The following is a 19,816-nucleotide window of genomic DNA, read 5'->3' as shown; positions in this document are numbered from 1 at the left end:
CAATTAAGAATCAGCTCAGCTGCAGTCCAACACTTCTGCATCACACACACACACATAGTTGTACATGCTGCTCATTATAAATTTGTCTCACATCTCTCCATTTTTATCACACAGCACTCATTATAAACTGGCATCAAATGCAGATGCACGTGTGATCTCGAGATAGCAGTATAAATCAGTCTCACACACACACACAAACTCACACACACCGCAAGGCAGTGCAGTCTCACTTTCACACAGCCGCACAATATATCAGTGTATTAAAAAAATCAGAATATAGAATAGCATATTATAAAAACTTATAGCATAAAAAGGTTTAAAGACTTTAAAGGGTTAGATCACCCAAAAATGAAAATTTTGTCATTATTTACTTTAAGATATTTACCTTTTGTAGACTTTTGTTCATCTTCGGAACACAAATGAAGATATTTTTAATGAAATCGGAGAGCTTTCTGTCACTCCATTGATAAGTTATGTAACTACCACTTGAAATTTAATATTGAAATAAATCATAGAAGAGGTATATTCAAGACTTTCTACACTACCATTCAAAAGTTTGGGGTCAGTAAGATTTTTAATGTTTTCGCTCAACACGACTGCATTTAGTTGAAGAAAAAAATACAGTAATATTGTGAAATATTACAATTTAAAGGATTAGTCCACTTTTAAATAAACTTTTCCTGATAATTTACTCACCCCCATGTCATCCAAGATGTCCATGTCTTTCTTTCTTCAGTCGAAAAGAAATTAAAGTTTTTGATGAAAACATTGCAGGATTATTCTCTTTATAGTAGACTTGAATGGGCACCAAACAGTTGAAAGTCAAAATTAGATTCACTGCAGCTTCAAATTGTTCAACATGATTCCAGATGATAAATAAGGGTCTTATCTAGTGAAACCAGTGCTCATTTTCTGAAAAAAATCAAAAATTATATAAGTTTTAACCTTATATAAAGCTTATATAAAGCTCTCTTCTTCTTCTTCTCTATTAGAATTCCAGCAGTGTAGACACTGCTAAGTGTATTACTGCCCTCCACAGGCCAAAGTTTGAACTAATTGTTATATACTATTGAACTAGGATATTGCATATAAAAATTAGTTCAAACTTTGGCCTGTGGAGGGCAGTATTACGCTTAGCAGCGTCTACACTGCTGGAATTCAAATAGAGAAGAAGAAGAGAGCTAGTTCAAGATGAGCATTTCTGGTTAAAACTTATATAATTTTCAATTTTTTTCAGAAAATGAGCGATGGTTTCACTAGATAAGACCCTTATCTCTCATCTGGGATCGTTTTGAACAATTTGAAGCTGCAGTGAAACTAATTTTGACCTTCGACCGTTTGGTGCCCATTCAAGTCTACTATAAGGAGAATAATCCTGGAATGTTTTCATCAAAAACTTGAATGTCTTTTCGACTGAAGAATGAAAGACATGGACATCTTGGATGACATGGGGGTGAGAAAAATTATCAGGAAAAGTTTATTTAAAAGTGAACTAATCCTTTAAGAGAAAGGTTTTCAATTTAAATACATTTAAAATATAATTTATTTCAGTGATGGCAAAGCTGAATTTTCAGCATCATTACTCCAGTCTTTAGTGTCACATGATCATTCAGAAATCATTCTAATATGCTGATCTTTTGAGACGTTATAAATGTCGTTATAAAATGTCAGTCACTTTTGATCAATTTAATGAGTCCTTACTGAATAAAAGAATTTATTTCTTTCAAAAGAAGAAAAAGATAAAAACAGCAACCGACCCCAAACTTTTGAATGGTAGTGTATGTATGAACTACATTTTATATGCATTATTGAAAAAAATTAACAGATCCAGGCACAAATGAGCATCCTAAAATAAGTAAATAATGAGTAATTTTTTGGGTGAACTTTATTGATGATGATCACAGCAATAGAGGTTCAAACCTTCAGAATGATGGGACAGGATGAGAAGGTTGACGCAGGAGGCTCCAGCCCCGGAGCCAAATATGGTGATTCTCTCTGGGTCTCCTCCAAAGTGTCCGATGTTCTCATTGAGCCAACGTAGAGCCTGAATCTGGTCCAGTAGCCCATAATTCCCTTTTGCAGACTGATCTCCGGTGCTCAAAAAACCTGTGGAGAGCGAGAGAGTCAGATAACAGACCCTGTGGACCAAAGGTATAAAAAGACCATGATCAATACATGTTGATCAAGATCAAGCATTCTGAGCCTGAGAAGAGCAAAGTGCATTGGTAAAATGAAAGAATGAAATAAGGCAGAGGACTAAAGCTTTAATTCGACATGCTCATTTGGAACTTCCTGTTCCTATTTGGAATGATTCCTATTAATGTTTACAACAGACTTGAACTGGTCATGAATTACACAAGCTATGTTTGGAATCGCACACTATGATATACTTATACAATGTCCTGTACCTTGCATGTTACTGAGAATTCTCTGTGTTAACAGATGAGCTGTATCTCACAATGCAATGTGCTCAAACTCATTATTTGAATGTCAAGATTAAGAGCACTTTATTCTCATAAGTTTTAAGAAGAATTCTTGTGAAATTGAGCATGTTCATCAATGCATAACGAAAAAAAATAGTAGGCACTGTTCAATATACTGCACAGTATACGTACATTAATGTACATTATGTACATTAATATTTTTGAAAGAACCTTTTAGGTGAATTATTCAAAGACTGAATCCTTTGGGCCACTCAGTGGTGACCAACTTGTGATGTCGCCTACTGAAACTGTGACTGAACAAATGAGCAAACAAATCACAACTTATTCAAAAGACTCAAATCACCCCATTGCCATTTCATAAATCTATTTATAATAGCTCAAAAACACAGCATGCCTCTTCAATTACAGTACTATGAATTTAGCAGAACATATTATTTGAATGTCAAGATTTAGGACACTTTCCCTCAATTTTTAGTAAAAATGAGCATGTTTATCGATGTATAATAGTAGAAAAAAACAGTAGGTATTATTTATTGTACTGCGCAGTATACAGTAAGCAGTACATTCGAATTTTTAAAAGAATTGAATGATTCAATGACTGAATCCTTGGCTAGGTGAACATGAGTCACTCACTGGTGAAGTAGCCTACAGGGAACGGTGAATGTACAAATGATTTAAAAGATTCTAGGTCATAAATCTATTTATAATTGCTCAAAAACATATGTGTCTAAAATTACAGTGCTATGAAAGCTTTAGCAGAACATATTTTCATCTGCACCGCACAGTACTGTGAACCTCAGGGGTGTTGGGGTGGGTTTGATACATTAACTGTTATCATCGCTGGTGAGAGAAGCTTTATTATCATCTTGTCAAACCCATCTTTATGACGGGTCTAGCCGATTAGCAAGTTTAGACATTTGGACCGTTGTTCTCTGGGTAGCAGAAGCTTAAGTGCTCACATACACATACATACTTTAAATTAGGAAGCCCACAGACATGACCATTATGGACCTCTACAAATAATACATGCTACTGCTCATTAAAATGGGCCGTATGAGGCTCTTGAGTCACAGTGTAAATGAGAACTAAAGAGCTTATGTAAGACTGTCTATTTTACTACTCTAACTGAACTGGTGATGCACTAAAAACATTAAAATGTGGAGAGAAAAAAAGGGAATTTCAAAATTGTCAAACATGTTCAAATTTTACATGTGTAAGAAAGCACTCTTCAGACTGTGAAAGACAGGCTTCCTCTGGAATATTAAAAGAAATGGGGAAAAGACATAAGAGATAAAAATAGACCTGTACATAAAAGCTACATGCCCTCAGACCCAATATAAGAGTCGGTGAGTGTGTCTGTGTGTGTGTTTTAGAGAAAGAGAGCATGTCAAAGAAACTAAGAGGGATGAGTAGAGAAAAAGACAAAGTGCCATGTTGTTTTCAGGAGTCAGGCATGTGAGGAAGACGACAAGCGACAACATGCGGCACATCATATCACAAACAACACATGACAGATCACAAACTCGGCACCTCTACATATAAAAGGCTGTCCCCGTGTGTCGTAGATGGAGGAATACACAGAAATAGAGTTCTTTGAAAATGTTTGTTACAGATGTTTAAAAAAAGCTTTTGACACCTGAAAGTCCCACAGGACGATAATGACATTGTTTTAAAGGATACCACTGCCTCTGCTACATTCATGTACATGCTGTATAAAATAGTAGCATGTATTCATGACCGAAGGAATCATTATTCTAAACTGTTGCAATTGTTTCAATGACAAAATACACCATTTTGCATTTATGCATCACTATATTTTAAATAATTTAGCCTATATTTTTGCTCCTTTCCTTGAAATACCACTACCATTCAAAAGCTTGATTCAAAAACACAGTTAAACATTTATATTGTGAAATATTATTACAATTTACAATAGCTGTTTTCTATTTTAATATATTTTAAAATGTAATTTATTATGCTATTGTTTTTAGCAGACATTTCTTTTGTCTTTTGTGTCGCATGATCATTCTAATATGCTGAATTGGTGCTCAATAAACATTTCTTATGATCAATGTTGAAAACAGTTGTGCTTCTTAATATTTTAGTGGAAACCATGATAGCATGCATTTATTTGAAATAGAAATCTTTTGCAACATTATGATCAATTTTTGATCAATGTATTGCATCCTTGCACAAATTCCACCCTGACTGTTCACACTTAAGTTATATTGCAAAATATCAAACATTATATCTGAGCAAAATATCTGTTTTATTTCAGCTTTGAAGATTCAGGTGATTTTTGTTGGTCACACATCAAAAAGGAAGAAAGAAAAAAAAACTGGGGGAAAAGATCTGGGGGGAAAAAAAACAAATATGTGCCACATTTAGCTGTGGTGTGAACATTGTCTAAATGATATTAATAGGGCGGTTAACTGGATGTGTGCTAACTCACATTCTAAGCACTGGCCTCACGAGTCAAGGACAACCCCTAGAAAACGAGACAAATTACGTATTCATCAAACTGCTAGATCAGGCCACTACAGGCGAGTCCCTAAAGATGAGTGAAGTCACTGAGTGCATTACAAATACAACTGTAGTGCAAATTAGTGGGGGAAGTGTGGACGTGAGGTCCTTTTATAAAAGTTTCATATTAGGTGAGTGTGAGGTTGTGAATCTGTGGCTATATTCGGAAATGTGTCTATGTCTGAGTATGCATACTTAGTGCAGTATGCACATTTCTGTAGGCACTGGATACCTAGGTGACCTACTTCTGGTATTGTATCCCACAATGCAACATGTTCAACTTAACCTTCCATATGCAGTAACTAGTATGTTAGTATGTCATTTGGAACTGTTGCTATAACATAACTTAGCACTAGCCAGGTTTATTAAAAACATGTTAATAGAAATAAAGCTGAAATAAAATAAAATATAAATATTAGATGGAAAACATAAATTAAACGTAAATTAGAAATGCAGTCTTGGCTGAAAAACTGCACTTAATGCACTAAAATTACCATTTTTAACTGGAAATATATAAAAACTGAAAAACAAACATAACCAGAAAAAACTAAAACTTAACCAAAATAAATTAAACCTAAATAGTAGTATAAAAAAACTAATAAAAATGACAAAAGCACATAACAAGATGGCTAAAAATTAAACAAAATGAAAATGAAAAACTGAAAAATACAAATAAAAGCTTACTCAAAATATTAATAACTATACTGGTATATAAATAATACAAAAATAACACAGGCACCCACATAGTCCTAACCACATCCTACTCAGTATGTACTGTATAGTACATATAATACATGAAAAAAAAAAAAAGTATATTGCAACAGCAAACAGTAGTATGCTGTATTGCTGTCACATGACCTTGCCACGCTGCATGTTTAAATGAACAGTAGCTATTTTCAGGGTTCGTACACATTTCTACCAATAAATTTCCTTGACCTTTGAGGCAAATATTCATGACCACATTCCATGAAACGTTTGTGTGTAAAATAAGAATAAAAATCCATGTTCAAAAGTAAAAAAAACAACATATCTTAACTAATTCATGACAAGCTATGTGGTTTAATACAAAAACATTTATTTAAATAACCTTGTAACTTTACAAGGTGGCAGTGCCAGAGATAAAACCTTTGGAATACAAAATTTGGTAACTAAGAAGATTTTACACAGTTTTGCCTCTTAATTACCATTAATCTCATTGGATAACCATCAGTCATCAACAAGATAACATCCCTATTTGAATTCCCCAAAAACAGCTGAGCTTATTTTTTCATTTCTGCAATTTACACCTGAGTATAAACTGCAACTGCCAGACGTTACCCCATGCAAGGGTCAGAATGAACTTTTCCATTAATTTCCAGGGACATTTTTTTTACCTTCATACGTGCAATTTTTATGATTACCTGTGCTGTCTTTTATGTCAAATACTTAAATTTAACCAATTACTTAAATCAATCAGAATACTATATAGACTGCTACAAATAAAATTTCATCATTAACAAAAGCCATCTTTATGCTACAAAGGTGGAACACAAGCTGCATCTGAAATAGCATAAATGTTTATTTACACAGACTGTTTAATGTTACACATAAATTATAAAATTAACAGGAACTCATTACAGGTCATTATTGTCAATTAATGCTCTTGATATTGTAATAATGATTATTAATGTCGATAGTTTGGGGAAACTGCACGTCATATTCTGGCTACACATATAAAACAATCTAAGAACCATTTAAGAATTATTTTTATGCTCTTTACACATTAATAAATGAAAACTTCACATAATCTTAGCATGATGGATAAATTATATTAACTAGAATAAACTTTATACAGAAAGTGAGTAGAGAATGTGACTGATCGTGAAACTGTCCAGAACTTGGGTCTAGTGCGAGTTTAAGCACTCTCACAAACACTCCCGTTAAAATCACGGAAGCTGACTACACTGCGACATGAATCTCTTACATTGAATCTGCACTTTATTGTTTATGATGGGAGAATTTGCGAGTTTCAGTCTAAATTCAGTCGGAGAGCACATGCACTGAACAAAACTCTTCGTTTCAGCCATGACTAATCTGAACACCTCTGATTGGCCATCACATTCATAAGCTCAACAGAAACGTGTGTGATTGGTTATAATGATCACCGCTGCAAAATGAAATGAATTGCTATTTTAACATTCCATGACGTTTCCAGGATTTTCATGATCGTACAAACCCTGTATTTTGGTTAATAATGTTTTACATTTAACTTTTGTCAAGTCTGATTAAATAAGGAGTCAAGCATGATACACTGTGGGACACTGTCTATTCCATACAGTTACATACTGAACTTTGTGGCAAATGTAGAAGGTCATTGAGGAATTCCATGCATACAGAAATATGGAATACTGTGCAAAATATACATACTATATGCATCAGATATAGGGCTGCAACAAACGATTATTTTGATAATCGATTAATCTATCGATTATTAGAACGGTTAATCGACTAATCATCGATTATTGCACTGATTAATCAGTAAGCTTTGTTCGATTATTCTACTTTAGCAATTAGTTAAAATATTGAGTTATACTGTACTTTAACTAGTAAATAAAACAAGGAAATCACTTCAGCTTTTAAAAGTGTATTTTTAATAATTTTCAAGCCAACTGAATAGACCAATATCCTTCAGGTTAAAAAAATATAATGTAATTATGTGGGGTTTTTTTGAAAAATGAAACAACATACATACACACACATATTATATATCATATATATATACACACACACACACACACACACACACACAAACTATCGAGTTTATGGTCACTGAATGGCTTTCCTGAGGTAAATGTTACATTTTGTGTGATATATTTGTTTGCAAGTTTTATTGACTTCTTTCTGCGGTTAAAACTCCGATTAAGTGATTACAATAGAGATGGATTCATTTCAGTAAGTACTTTTTGATGTTCATTCATGTTTATTTCGCGCTGTAATAGAGAGGAATTGGTTCACATGCCGCTTGAACCGAGGTGTTACAGCGATCTGCCACACAACGTTAAATAGCGTCACCACCACAAGTATTGTTTGAATTCCGTAGTAATATTGACTGAATTTAAAAGCTTAGACTTAGTTTTATATCACCTGATCTGTCGGTGCGTTGTCTGTGTCCTCTTTGCTCTGCGATGCATCTTTCACTGTGTGAGAAAATGAACGTGTGGCGTGAGAACAGTGAGTCTGAATGAGAGTTGGTGGCCCTGCATGACAGTATTCTGTAGTTATGCTAAACGTTATGTTTGTTATGTTTATATGTTATGTTAATCTCCCACATTTCACGAGTTCGACTTCGTTTGCACTATGCTCTCCAAAGCGCTGACTTCTTTCATTGGATTGGATCCGGGAGGGCTGCATTACAGTATTGCGCTACAGCGCCCCACTGGTTACACCGCGTTATTGTAGGCCCTTCAAATATGAGATCAAGAGACTATTCGACAACAAAAATATTTGTCGACAATTTTTTATAATGTCGACTAATCGTTTCAGCCCTAATCAGATATAGTAATAGCAGTACAGAAGTATGCTATTATGAACATAGCCAGTGTTGTCTATACCTGCTGTTCAGAGGTAAGTATTAGGGATGCACCAATACCGATATCAGTATCGGTATCAGACCTGATACCAAGCTCATGTACTTGTACTCGTACTCGTAAAAATACCCCCGATACCAAAGACCGATACCTCACGTGACGTAAATTTTCTGCACACAGAGACACTGGCGGCAGCAGCAGAAACAATATCAGCCTCAGGGGTGTGGAAATACTTCAAAATGAATGATGACAAACGACACATTGCGAACTGCATGCAAATTGCGCTGAATGACAGACCAGAAGCACTCTCTCTCGCACACTCTCTCTCTTTCTTGTATGCGATCCCAGTTCTCTCAGACAGCGTGCGATCAGTTCTCCTTGCGCCTGAATGATCCATCATGTGGAGTACTTATATACAGTCAGTATATATATACTTATATACAGTCACATGTATACAGTCAGTTATGGCTTAAGTGGACGTAAACAGGTGGCTGAAAACAGGATAGTATATTAGTATAGTATATGTCAGTATATTACATCCTTGGATTCGGTCTTAAAGGGAGAGTAGCCTAATTAAATATTTGTCTGTCATTAATGTTAATAAAACAACAAAAGATGTAAAATGAATGTGAAATAAAATTTCTCATATCATGGTCATATTGCGCACTCGTCCCGTATTCCACATGAGAAATCTGGTCACCCTAGGTTGTGTTTACATTGGTTCACAGTGTTATGTTATAAACATTTGTTCTGTAATATTTGTTTAGCACTTTTTGAAAGGCAGGTTAAAAAAGACTTGATTTTTTAATTTTTTAAAAATTATTATTATGACTTTGGTAATTATGCCCTTTGAAGGTTATTGGACATTGTGAAATTTGTGATTTAAGTGTGTGACAAGCACATAAAAAATATTACTTTTTTTATTGGAGTAATAATAAAGAAGCTGTCCTACATTCATTAGTCTCACTGTGTTGTACTTGGAAAACTGGCACATCACCAAAACAAGAAAATAAATTAATAAATATATCGGCATCGGTATCGGCCAGAAAAAAAATATCGGTACTCGTACTCGGTTCTTAAAAAATGGTATCGGTGCATCCCTAGTAAGTATGTAAACATTTGTGCACTTGGATGAGTGGGAACCCCTACTGTGGTCTATCAGATGACTGACAGTCTATGTGTGCAGCACAGCTATTGGATAAAAGGCTGATAGATGGAAAAACGTTGTTCAGGAATTGGTTGCTGAGGGTCGGTGGGTTTGACTTCTCCAAATTAACCTCCTTCTGTTGAGCTGTTTTCTGTTGCCTGGCAACCAGCCACTTCTTCTTTCAGAGGGATGTGTTTTGCAAGTGTGCAGACACAATGTTGAATGTTGCAAAAATGCAGTGATTATCCCAAACAACGGGTTGCGTCCATATGTGAAACGAAATATCATATTACAATTTAGCAAAATGATCAGTCAAACGTCTAACCCCGCGCACCGCTCTGATTCGCTCTGTAAGTTTCACTGTGAGCTGAGTGCTGAGTTGAATCTCCTGCAGACTTTGGTGCTGAGAGCAGCAGTTTGGGGCTGGACTCATGCATATGCACCACTACAGCGAACGGCAGATCGGAGAGAGAGAAAGAGAGAGTGTGTTGCATACCAGAATAAAAGAGGAAAGAGGAGGTGAGAGGGCGATGCAGGGGAAAATATAGCTAGGTAGATAGACAGACAGACAGACTTCGCCCACATCCAAGTGTGACATCAGAAGCCACGCCCATGATGGGAAGTTTTTTACTGACTTGGATCTTTGAATCTCATTCATCAAAATCTTTTCTTCAAGTCATTTCGTTCATTTCAGCAGAATATAATTAAAATGTTACATGATAATAGCTAAATTCCCCAACACATCAACTTACACAACGTTTATTGCATTTAGAATAAGAAAAAAACTGCAATGCAAGGCCAAATAATGAGAAACAGTAACGATTAATTCATTGCTTTGCTGGGTCTGTAAGTTCAGCTCAGCAGTCTCTTTTAGTTTACCTCACCTCCCGATCTGAGTCGTTCGTTTATCCCGTGTGATGACAGATATGTATATCTATGGTGACTCCCCATCCCCGTGTCGCCCTGGAAACCCCTATTTGTTGTATGTAGGTTTCCGATTGAAAGAATTTTTAAGCGTATAATGCTAGGTTTTGAGTGTTTCAGGTAGATTTTAGGTGTGTTTCAGGCGTAAAGGTAGGTTTTAGGTGGGTTTCAGTGCGGTATTTCAAAAAAGACAAATATAATAAGTAAATGATAAAGAATTGGGTGTTAGGGTTAAGTCTTCTCAATGTTTAAAGTTAATGAGAATAAGTGCGATTTTCCCCCAAAACACTTAAAGGTGCCCTAGAATTAAAAATTGAATTTACCTTGGCATAGTTGAATAACAAGAGTTCAGTACATGGAAATGACATACAGTGAGTTTCAAACTCCATTGTTTCCTCCTTCTTATGTAAATCTCATTTGTTTAAAAGACCTCCGAAGAACAGGCGAATCTCAACATAACACTGACTGTAACGTAACAGTTGGGGTGTACGCCCCCAATATTTGCATATGCCAGCCCATGATCGAGGCATTAGACAAGGGCAGCCAGTAACGTCTGGATCTGTGCACAGCTGAATCATCAGACTAGGTAAGCAAGCAAGAAGAATAGCAAAAAATGGCAGATGTAGCAATAATAACTGACATGATTCATGATAACATATTTTTAGGGATATTTGTAAATTGTCTTTCTAAATGTTTCATTAGCATGTTGCTAATGTACTGTTAAATGTGGTTAAAGTTACCATCGTTTCTTACTGTATTCACGGAGACAAGACTGTCGTTATTTTCATTTTTAAACACTTGCAGTCTGTATAATTCATAAACACAACTTCATTCTTTATAAATCTCTCCAACAGTGTGTAATGTTAGCTTTAGCCACGAAGCATAGCCTCAAACTCATTCAGAATCAAATGTAAACATCCAAATAAATACCATACTTGCGCGATTAAACATGCTGCATGACGAACACTTTGTAAAGATCCATTTTGAGGGTTATATTAGCTGTGTAAACTTTGTTTATGCTGTTTAAGGCAGTCGCGAGCTCTGTGGGCGGGGGAGCACGAGAATTAAAGGGGCCGCGCTGAATCGGTGCATAGTTAATGATACCCCAAAATAGGCAGTTAAAAAAATGAATTAAAAAAAATCTATGGGGTATTTTGAGCTGAAACTTCACAGACACATTCAGGGGACACCTTAGACTTATATTACATCTTTTAAAAAGACGTTCTACGGCACCTTTAACAAAAAATCCAACTAATTTCCAGCTAATGCAGCTAATTTCATTTGTTAAGGTTACAGTGATGTGTCGGTTTAGGGATCAGTGTTTGGTGTAGGCAATATAATACTGTTATTGACATGACCAATAAAATTGGCTGCAGGGCAGCATGGGCCTGGCTTCTGACATCACACCTGGATATGGGCAGGGGTGGATCTCCACCGCAGGCTGCAGTGAGATGCTTCTCGAGAGAGGACCAGGCCAGGAACATTTAAGTTGCATTTTATGTATGTGTGGCAGTCGGCCACTGCCGTTTACTTTCATTTTATTTATTTTGTCAATAAAAATGTACGTTACAGTTCGCCGGTTCCCCCTTCTTCCCTGAGCCCTGAACTTTGTTACATTTATATTTAAAAGCATTTTAAATAACACATTAAAATAAAACACTGGCGAAAAATAATACTTAAAGCCCGGGATACACTGCACGATTTTTTCAATCCTATAAGATCGTTACTTTATCACACTGTGCGACATGGGTCTATTAAACTTGGGTAAGACATGCATGTAGACTGTGCGATGTTGACTCGTAGGCTACGATGCAAGTTTCTATAAAAGAATAAAACGTCATCAGCATGTGCTAGTGGTAAACAAAAGACCATGTTGAATCATACTTTGGCAGTTGTAGTTTTTATGTGTGCTGAAAAAAAGGAAGCGGCATAAGAAGAAGGGAAAAGAGCTTAAGCCAGTGGTCTCAAACTTAATTCCTGGAGGGCCACAGCTCTGCACAGTTTAGCTCCAACCAGCTCCAACTCACACCTGTTTGGAAGTTTCTAGTAATCCTGAAGACCTTGATTAGCTGGATCAGGTGTATTGGATTAGGGTTGGAGCAAAACTGTGCAGAGCTGTGGCCCTCCAGGAATTAAGTTTGAGACCACTGGCTTAAGCAGTTTTAAGTTTTAGAGCCATTTCGCGTTGATTTCATGTCGCATTTTCATTGGCTGGCCAGTAGACGTAGGTCGTAGCAGCAAACACACTGTGCGTTGATCATGCTGAATTTCTGAGACCAGGAAACCAGCTGTCTTTGAAGCTCTCTCACTGTACGACATAGGACCACCAATTAAGAACCACGATCACAGAAATCAGCACGATTGTTTCACGATGGCAATCTTTCGTCTGGGACAGCCAAAAATCGTGCAGTGTATCCTGGGCTTAATAGGTACTCTTAATTTTACTTCAGATCTCCCAATGCGTTTTCTTCGTGTCAGTCGCAACGAGCATAGAAATGACCACTCGAAATACAAGCGAGGTGCGGGAGTATTTTGAATTAGAAAAAAACAGAAAAGTTTTATGTAAGCTGTGACATGTCAAATAATTCTACTGGAGCCATGCGTAACCAAATTCAGCACAAGCACGTAGGTGTGATAGCTGAAACAAGCAAATGCCCATTGCGTCATTCACTTTTTCACAACTCACAACAAAATTCACTTCAAAAACTATGGCAAGAGACATGTTACATATTTTGTTGAGGGAGAAAGCTTCAGAAAAGTCACAACGCAAGGCAAGCGTACTGCATATTTATGACATGTTTTTAGCGGCATTAATTATGGGATTTGACAGTTTGATTTATTATTTCAATTGAATCATATATACACACATCTTTAAGGGGTTTCTTACTTTAGACTAGTCGACTAGTTGGTTACAAAACTTGTTTGCTTTGACGTTCCTCTTTGAGGTCTAGATTCAGCAAAACATCCTCTGGCTCATGGTTGGCAGGTTTTCACAACAAAACCTGCCCAATTGCTACTAAAACTAGCCCAAAACTAGCCCAAACATGATTCAGGGGGTCCCCTGGTAAAAATCGTGTTCCGGGGGGTAAAATCTGTGCTTTTTAGCGGGGTTCTCCTGGTAAAATTCGCATTCCAGGGGCTAAATATCATGTTATTTGGGGTTGCTTCAACTCACGGACATGAACAACAACCCGCGGCAACAGTGTTAAAGTAGCCCAATTCCATGGGAAAACCGCAAACTTTGCAACCCCGCTCTGGCTCCGCATGTTTCAGTAGCTATGCCCTAAGCTCACGCTATAGGTTGAGCTGAAAAGAGACTGACTGATATGAGCGGACCGCTCTCAATTCTTAATGGTGCCTGGAGGCTCAATGTGTACACCTTTGGGGGAGTGAATGGCATACTATTAGTAGTCAATGATCAATAAACTAAAGATAATGTATATTAGCAAAAAAAAAAAAATCACATACTTTACCTTTAATCTTACTCTAACAACACTAATAATAACAATACTTCTTCTTATTACTATAAGTAGGCTACATTTTAGCATTATTATTATAAATATATTTCAATATATTTAGTAAATAACCAATTACAATAAATAATTTTATGGATCACTGTGGAGGAATGAATAATTACCCAGAATGCTTTAATTGATCTGTCCTTGGAGCAAAAAAATATGAAGCAGAATAACTAGATGAAAACACCAAAGAAGTGTCCCATTAGACAGAAGTCCACTGCTGTGTTCACTAAATTCCTCTTCTTGTCATTCTAATTCAATTCAAACTCCTGCTTGTGAATTAATTGAATTCTTAAATTACGATTTTTGTCTTGTCAAGCAGAACCTCAGAACCCCATTTGTCCTCTCCATTCCTCACAGTAAAATGTGTTTCTCTCACTGAAATATCTGTATCTAAAACAGGCATATTGGTTGGTGAAGTATAGTAAAAGAGTTAATCAGCTGTGCTTCGTAGGGCCCTGCTGTTAGACTACATCAATATCCCACAAACATAAAAACAATATTCTGCGTTCTGCATGGCTGCACCTTACAACAGACAACAGACAACTAACCGCCTGTTTTACCAGAGGACGTACTGCTACTGAAAGAAGAATGATGGCGAAGAGATGAGATTTAGCTTTTGACAATATTAGCCACTGGATCTTGTATATGCTTGAATGCAAACTCCCAATCTGACCTTGAGAAAACATAACTATGCGCAAATATTGTTTGATTTCTATGAAAATATACATTTAAAAAAAAGTAAGCATGAAGCTTACCCCTAAACATAACCATCTGCAGGGCGTAAGTAGATTGTATGAAAACGTACAAATAGGATAATACAATTTCAAACAAATTAGCTACAATTCATCAAAACATGAGTTATAACTGCCATGAGATTGTGTTGGAACTCCCGCCAAATAGCTGCACCGACGGCTCACTTCTTTAGTCTTTGTAATCATTTACTCTGAAATAGAAATAAACAAGTGAAGTTAATCATGCTAAATCTTGGCGCTGCTCACCTGCAGCGGGTATAAAAATATGAAAATGTGCCCTCTTCATTCTGAGATCTGAGGTGGCATTTACATTTGCAAAAATCATCTCCTCCACTTCTCAGATACCAACACTGCAAACATTCATTGTTTCCCTTTGAATTTATAATTACACGATTAGCGTCCACATCAAAAAAATGAAAGGCGTATTTCAGAAACATAAATAGCTCAAAGCAAACACCTCGAGAGGTGTACGGCAACGAGTGAATCATAATTCGGGGATTCTGTGCTAGCTGGTGACGAATGGCAGAAAGTGTAAAAACTGCTGAAATAAAGACTCGTGTGGAATAAGGAACCTAATTAGGGTAATCTGTTTCTTCAAATAGGACAGATTTGATGAAGAACTGGAAGATGCAGAGAAAGAAAGCAAGTGAGGTGAGGGGGTAATGCGAACAGGGAAACGCTGGAAATGCTTAGGCCCTGGTAAGAAAACGGTGCGAACGCGCAAGGCCCATTGACAGCGCGTTCTTTCTTCCCCAGAGTTCATTAATTAGGTAATTAGTTAATTAGTCTGAGCAGATGGTTGTGGTACACAAATCAGCAGCTTAGAGGGGCAGCTGGGTGGAGGCAGAGATGGAAGGTGAGGGTGCCTCAGATCTGGAGAAATCTTGCACATTTGCAGAGCGCTAATGCTAATGCAGCTAGCCTGATGCAGTACACAGAGCACATGTGTACTAGCACTCGCAGCTCACACTGGCCTGCCACCCCCTCCTCAGAGTGCGTGCGAGGAATATCACATATTTGTACTTCAGCTTCGAAAAAACACAAAATTCCGTGCAGGTCAGAATCCAGAAACAAGTGCTGTGTGTGTGTTTGTGTGCTGCATTAGCATGGGTTTGAATGAATTCTCTGCTTCACTGCAGATTTAAAAAGGCACTTCTGATGGTTATTTTTAGCTTGTTCACATATCTCCCTTCTGTCTCCACTTTTTCACTCGTTCTGCCTTCCACCTCTTCCCCTTTCTCTGGCCCTTTTTCCTTTTATCTCTCATTCGCTGTGTAAAGGTGCATGTGCATATAGCTCAAACAGTTCTGACAGTGTCTGTGCGTATGGAAGCTGGATAAAGGGTCCGGTTTTGTGCTAAACCTGCTTTTATGATGTGGAACACTGTTCTGTCTCTGTTTTTTTCACTTCCTTTGTGCATTTTTTTTCCTGTTTGAAAATGCTTCATCCAATCCAATCATCCAATGGGGCTGGAATGGCAAGACACAAACACGTAATCCTCTTCACCGCTATAGAAAAACCTCTTTAAAGCAGAATAAAGAGAAAGACTGATAATACACTGAAAGGTTACTCTTATTCATCCATGTACCAAAATTCATCACCCATGCCAATAATCAGACTTTTTGCATCCTTTCAGGGCGGCGTTCATGTAATTTTGTTTCTAATGTGTTCATTTTATGCAGTGTGGGCTATACAACATACTCATACTAATGCTGTGGCATACTGTGTGCATTATGCACATTTTCTGTATGCATGGATTTTTTTGGATGTGCACTTGCCAAAATGTGCACTGCGCTGTATTTGCAATGTGATGAATGAAGCAAAAGTAACGATAGCCTTTATTATTGACATTTTTTTCAAACTTTTACACAAATATGACTAAAAATTTTAGAGTTATAAAATTTGCAGAGATATAAATTTAAGTAACTCTGGATATCGCATTGATTTTAGTGCAGTTTTATTTATTTGCTATAGAGCTAAAAATTTCATTATCAAAAACAGCTTTAGAGTTAGCAATTTTGATTTCATTTTTGTACATCAGTTTAAACGGATTAAAAACAGAAATCATTCTGTTTGGCATTTTTAATGTAAAAAACATACACACGCACACACAAAAAAACATTGTACAAATTCATACAAAATCGAAACCTCATGAAACATTTACCAAATCCAATGGCTAATGTAGAATCCACGTGTAGTTTATCTGATAAATGATAAATATGAAACAAAAATAGACTAAAGCATACCATAAACATGAATACTTGAATGTGAGAACTAGACTTTGACTATGACCATAAACAGACTGCACAAACTCACCAAACAGCAGGTCACACAAACAAAGCTATACAAGAGACAAAGAAAACATGGGGGCTATACACAAAGCATAATGTCTAACAAGATACACTTGACAGTAATCAAGACGATGAACCAATGACATAACAGAACTGAGAATAACCTGACAAGACAAACCAATGAAAACATAACACATGGAGTTACATGACATAAACAGGAACCAAAGCTATTTGAAATCGCCCCCTATACCCAACATTCACTATTCCCTACAATATTCCACTAATACAGTCCACTTGAAGGAGTGAATGAAAACAAGAGTGAATTTGGACACTGGGTGCGCCATTGAGGGCTGCCGCTTTTGCATAGTTTGTGCTTGCATTTTAATAATTATAAAAACTGGCAGCTCCAGTAGTAATGAAAAGACTTACCTTGAACTCTGTCATGGAAACTATGTATAAACCTTAATTAAACAATGTAATTGTCACGATCACCATCTGTTCCCGTCATGTTCCTGTTCACTCCGGACTACATTTCCCATCATCCCCCCTGTCAATCACATGCACTCACTCCACCAATCACCTGTTGCCACATCCACCCTAGCACACCACACTGATTACCACACCCAGCTGCAGCTCATTACCTGGATTATATAAGACTCACACACACACCAGCTCAGGGCGAAGTCTTGTTTACCCAGTGTGGCATTTCCTAGCGTTTTCCCTGTGTATATTGTCCTGCCTATTTGTTCCGGTTCCTGTTCCTGTCTGGATTTCCTGTTTATGATTCTTCGCTGCCTGCCCTCTGGATTGTTTATTGATTCCTGGTTTTGTGAACGTTTTCTGCCTGCCCTGATCTACTGCCTGTATCCTGACCACGATTCTGCCTAGCCCTTGCTGTTCCTGTTTGTGCCTGTTTGACCCTGCCTGTACGACCACGCTCACCTTTTAATAAAAGCTTGCATTTGGATCTTACTCTGAGTCCTGCCTTCGTTACAGAAGACCTGGCCACCCTCAGATCCAGCAGCTTGGTGAGTGTTCCAGTCTCAGCTATCATGAATCCGTCTGCTCGGTTAATGTGTCTCCGTCAAGGAGAGAGAACCATTGAGGAGTATGTCATGGACTTTATAGAACTGGCACCGTTAACTTGTTTTAATGAGGTGTGCCTCATGATATTCTTCCGTGGTGGACTATCTGACCTGCTCAGTTCCGTCATGCCATTGCATCAGCCTGAGGGGACGTTGGAAAGTTATATTGATCTGGCATTGCAGTTGAGCCGCTCTCCCTTTACAGTGGGTGTCGCGGAGGAACACAACACCTCATCTTTTCCTGTAATGGCTGCCACTAAAGAGGACACTCACAAAATGGTGGCCACCATTATAACAACACCAAGTCAAGTCAGCACTGATCATCCTGAACCAAGTCAAGTCACAAGTGATCTTCATGAACCAAGGCAGGTCACCGTTGATCTTCGAGAGTCACGTCCTGTCTCCGCTGATCGCCCAGAGCAACGTCACGTCTCCGCTGATCGCCCAGAGCAACGTCACGTCTCCGCTGATCGCCCAGAGCAACGTCACGTCTCCGCTGATCGCCCAGAGCAACGTCACGTCTCCGCTGATCGCCCAGAGCAACGTCACGTCTCCGCTGATCGCCCAGAGCAACGTCACGTCTCCGCTGATCGCCCAGAGCAACGTCACATCTCTGCTGATCGCCCAGAGCCACGTCCTGTCCCCGCTGATCGCCCAGAGCCACGTCCTGTCTCCGCTGATCGCCCAGAGCCACGTCCTGTCTCCGCTGATCATCCAGACCCACGTCATGTCTCCGCTGATCACCCAGAGACACGGCACGTTTGTGAATCTGTCCGGGAGTGGAGAGGGTTGCTGTCTAGTGTGAACGACCCACCGTTGACTTCGGCACGAGCAGCTGGCATCCCGAAACCCACACCGGCCACTTTGCACTCAAGTCAGCCAGTCGCTCCGCTCTCAAGCCCGTCGGCCGCTCCGCTCTCAAGCTCGCCGGCCGCTCCGCTCTCAAGCCCGCCGGCCGCTCCGCTCTCAAGCCTGCCGGTTGCTACGCACTCAAGCTCGCCGGTTACTACGCACTCAAGCTCTCTGGATGCGGTGGACAAGATGGCTGTTTCGCCAGTGCCCACGGGCAAGATGGCCGCCCCTCCGGTGTCTGTGAAACATAGGGGTTGTTCCAGCCATTGAGTCCGCTCCAGAACCCAAGCTCCGTGCCCTGCCGGCGCCGCCTGCGCTTCTCGCCCTGCCGGCGCCACCTGCGCTTCTCGCCCTGCCGGCGCCACCTGCGCTTCTCGCCCTGCCGGCGCCACCTGCGCTTCTCGCCCTGCCGGCGCCACCTGAGCTCCTTGCCCTGCCGGTGCCACCCGAGCTCCTTGCCTGCAAACCCACCACGACCTCCGTTGATCTCCCCAAGAATTTTTTGGGGGGGGGCAGTATACCTGAGGGTGGGGAGCTTGTGGGTGGGGACCCAGCCCGGCCACTGCCGTCATTGGCCTTTGAACAATTAGGGCCGTTTACAGACCCTGACCTGCCGTGGTTACCCAAACCACCTGACCTGCCGTGGTTACCCAAACCACCTGACCTGCCGTGGTTACCCAAACCACCTGACCTGCCGTGGTTACCCAAACC

At 38.8% G+C, this 19,816-nt stretch overlaps 1 protein-coding gene across 2 annotated transcripts in view; it reads right to left on the bottom strand.

Moving 5' to 3' along the window:
* nlgn2b (neuroligin 2b) overlaps positions 1-19,816 on the bottom strand; it is a 106,860-nt gene that overhangs the window by 5,266 nt on the left and 81,778 nt on the right. For both annotated transcript variants that reach the window (XM_048178018.1, XM_048178026.1), the window contains exon 5: positions 1,921-2,106. In XM_048178018.1, the coding sequence (XP_048033975.1) occupies positions 1,921-2,106 (186 nt within the window). The remainder of the gene's footprint in view (positions 1-1,920; positions 2,107-19,816) is intronic.

The sequence above is a fragment of the Megalobrama amblycephala genome, linkage group LG2 (genome assembly GCF_018812025.1).
Source record: "Megalobrama amblycephala isolate DHTTF-2021 linkage group LG2, ASM1881202v1, whole genome shotgun sequence".
Lineage (NCBI taxonomy): Eukaryota > Metazoa > Chordata > Actinopteri > Cypriniformes > Xenocyprididae > Megalobrama > Megalobrama amblycephala.
Note: the sequence above shows the minus strand (reverse complement) of the source record. Positions and strands in the feature narration are given on the sequence as shown.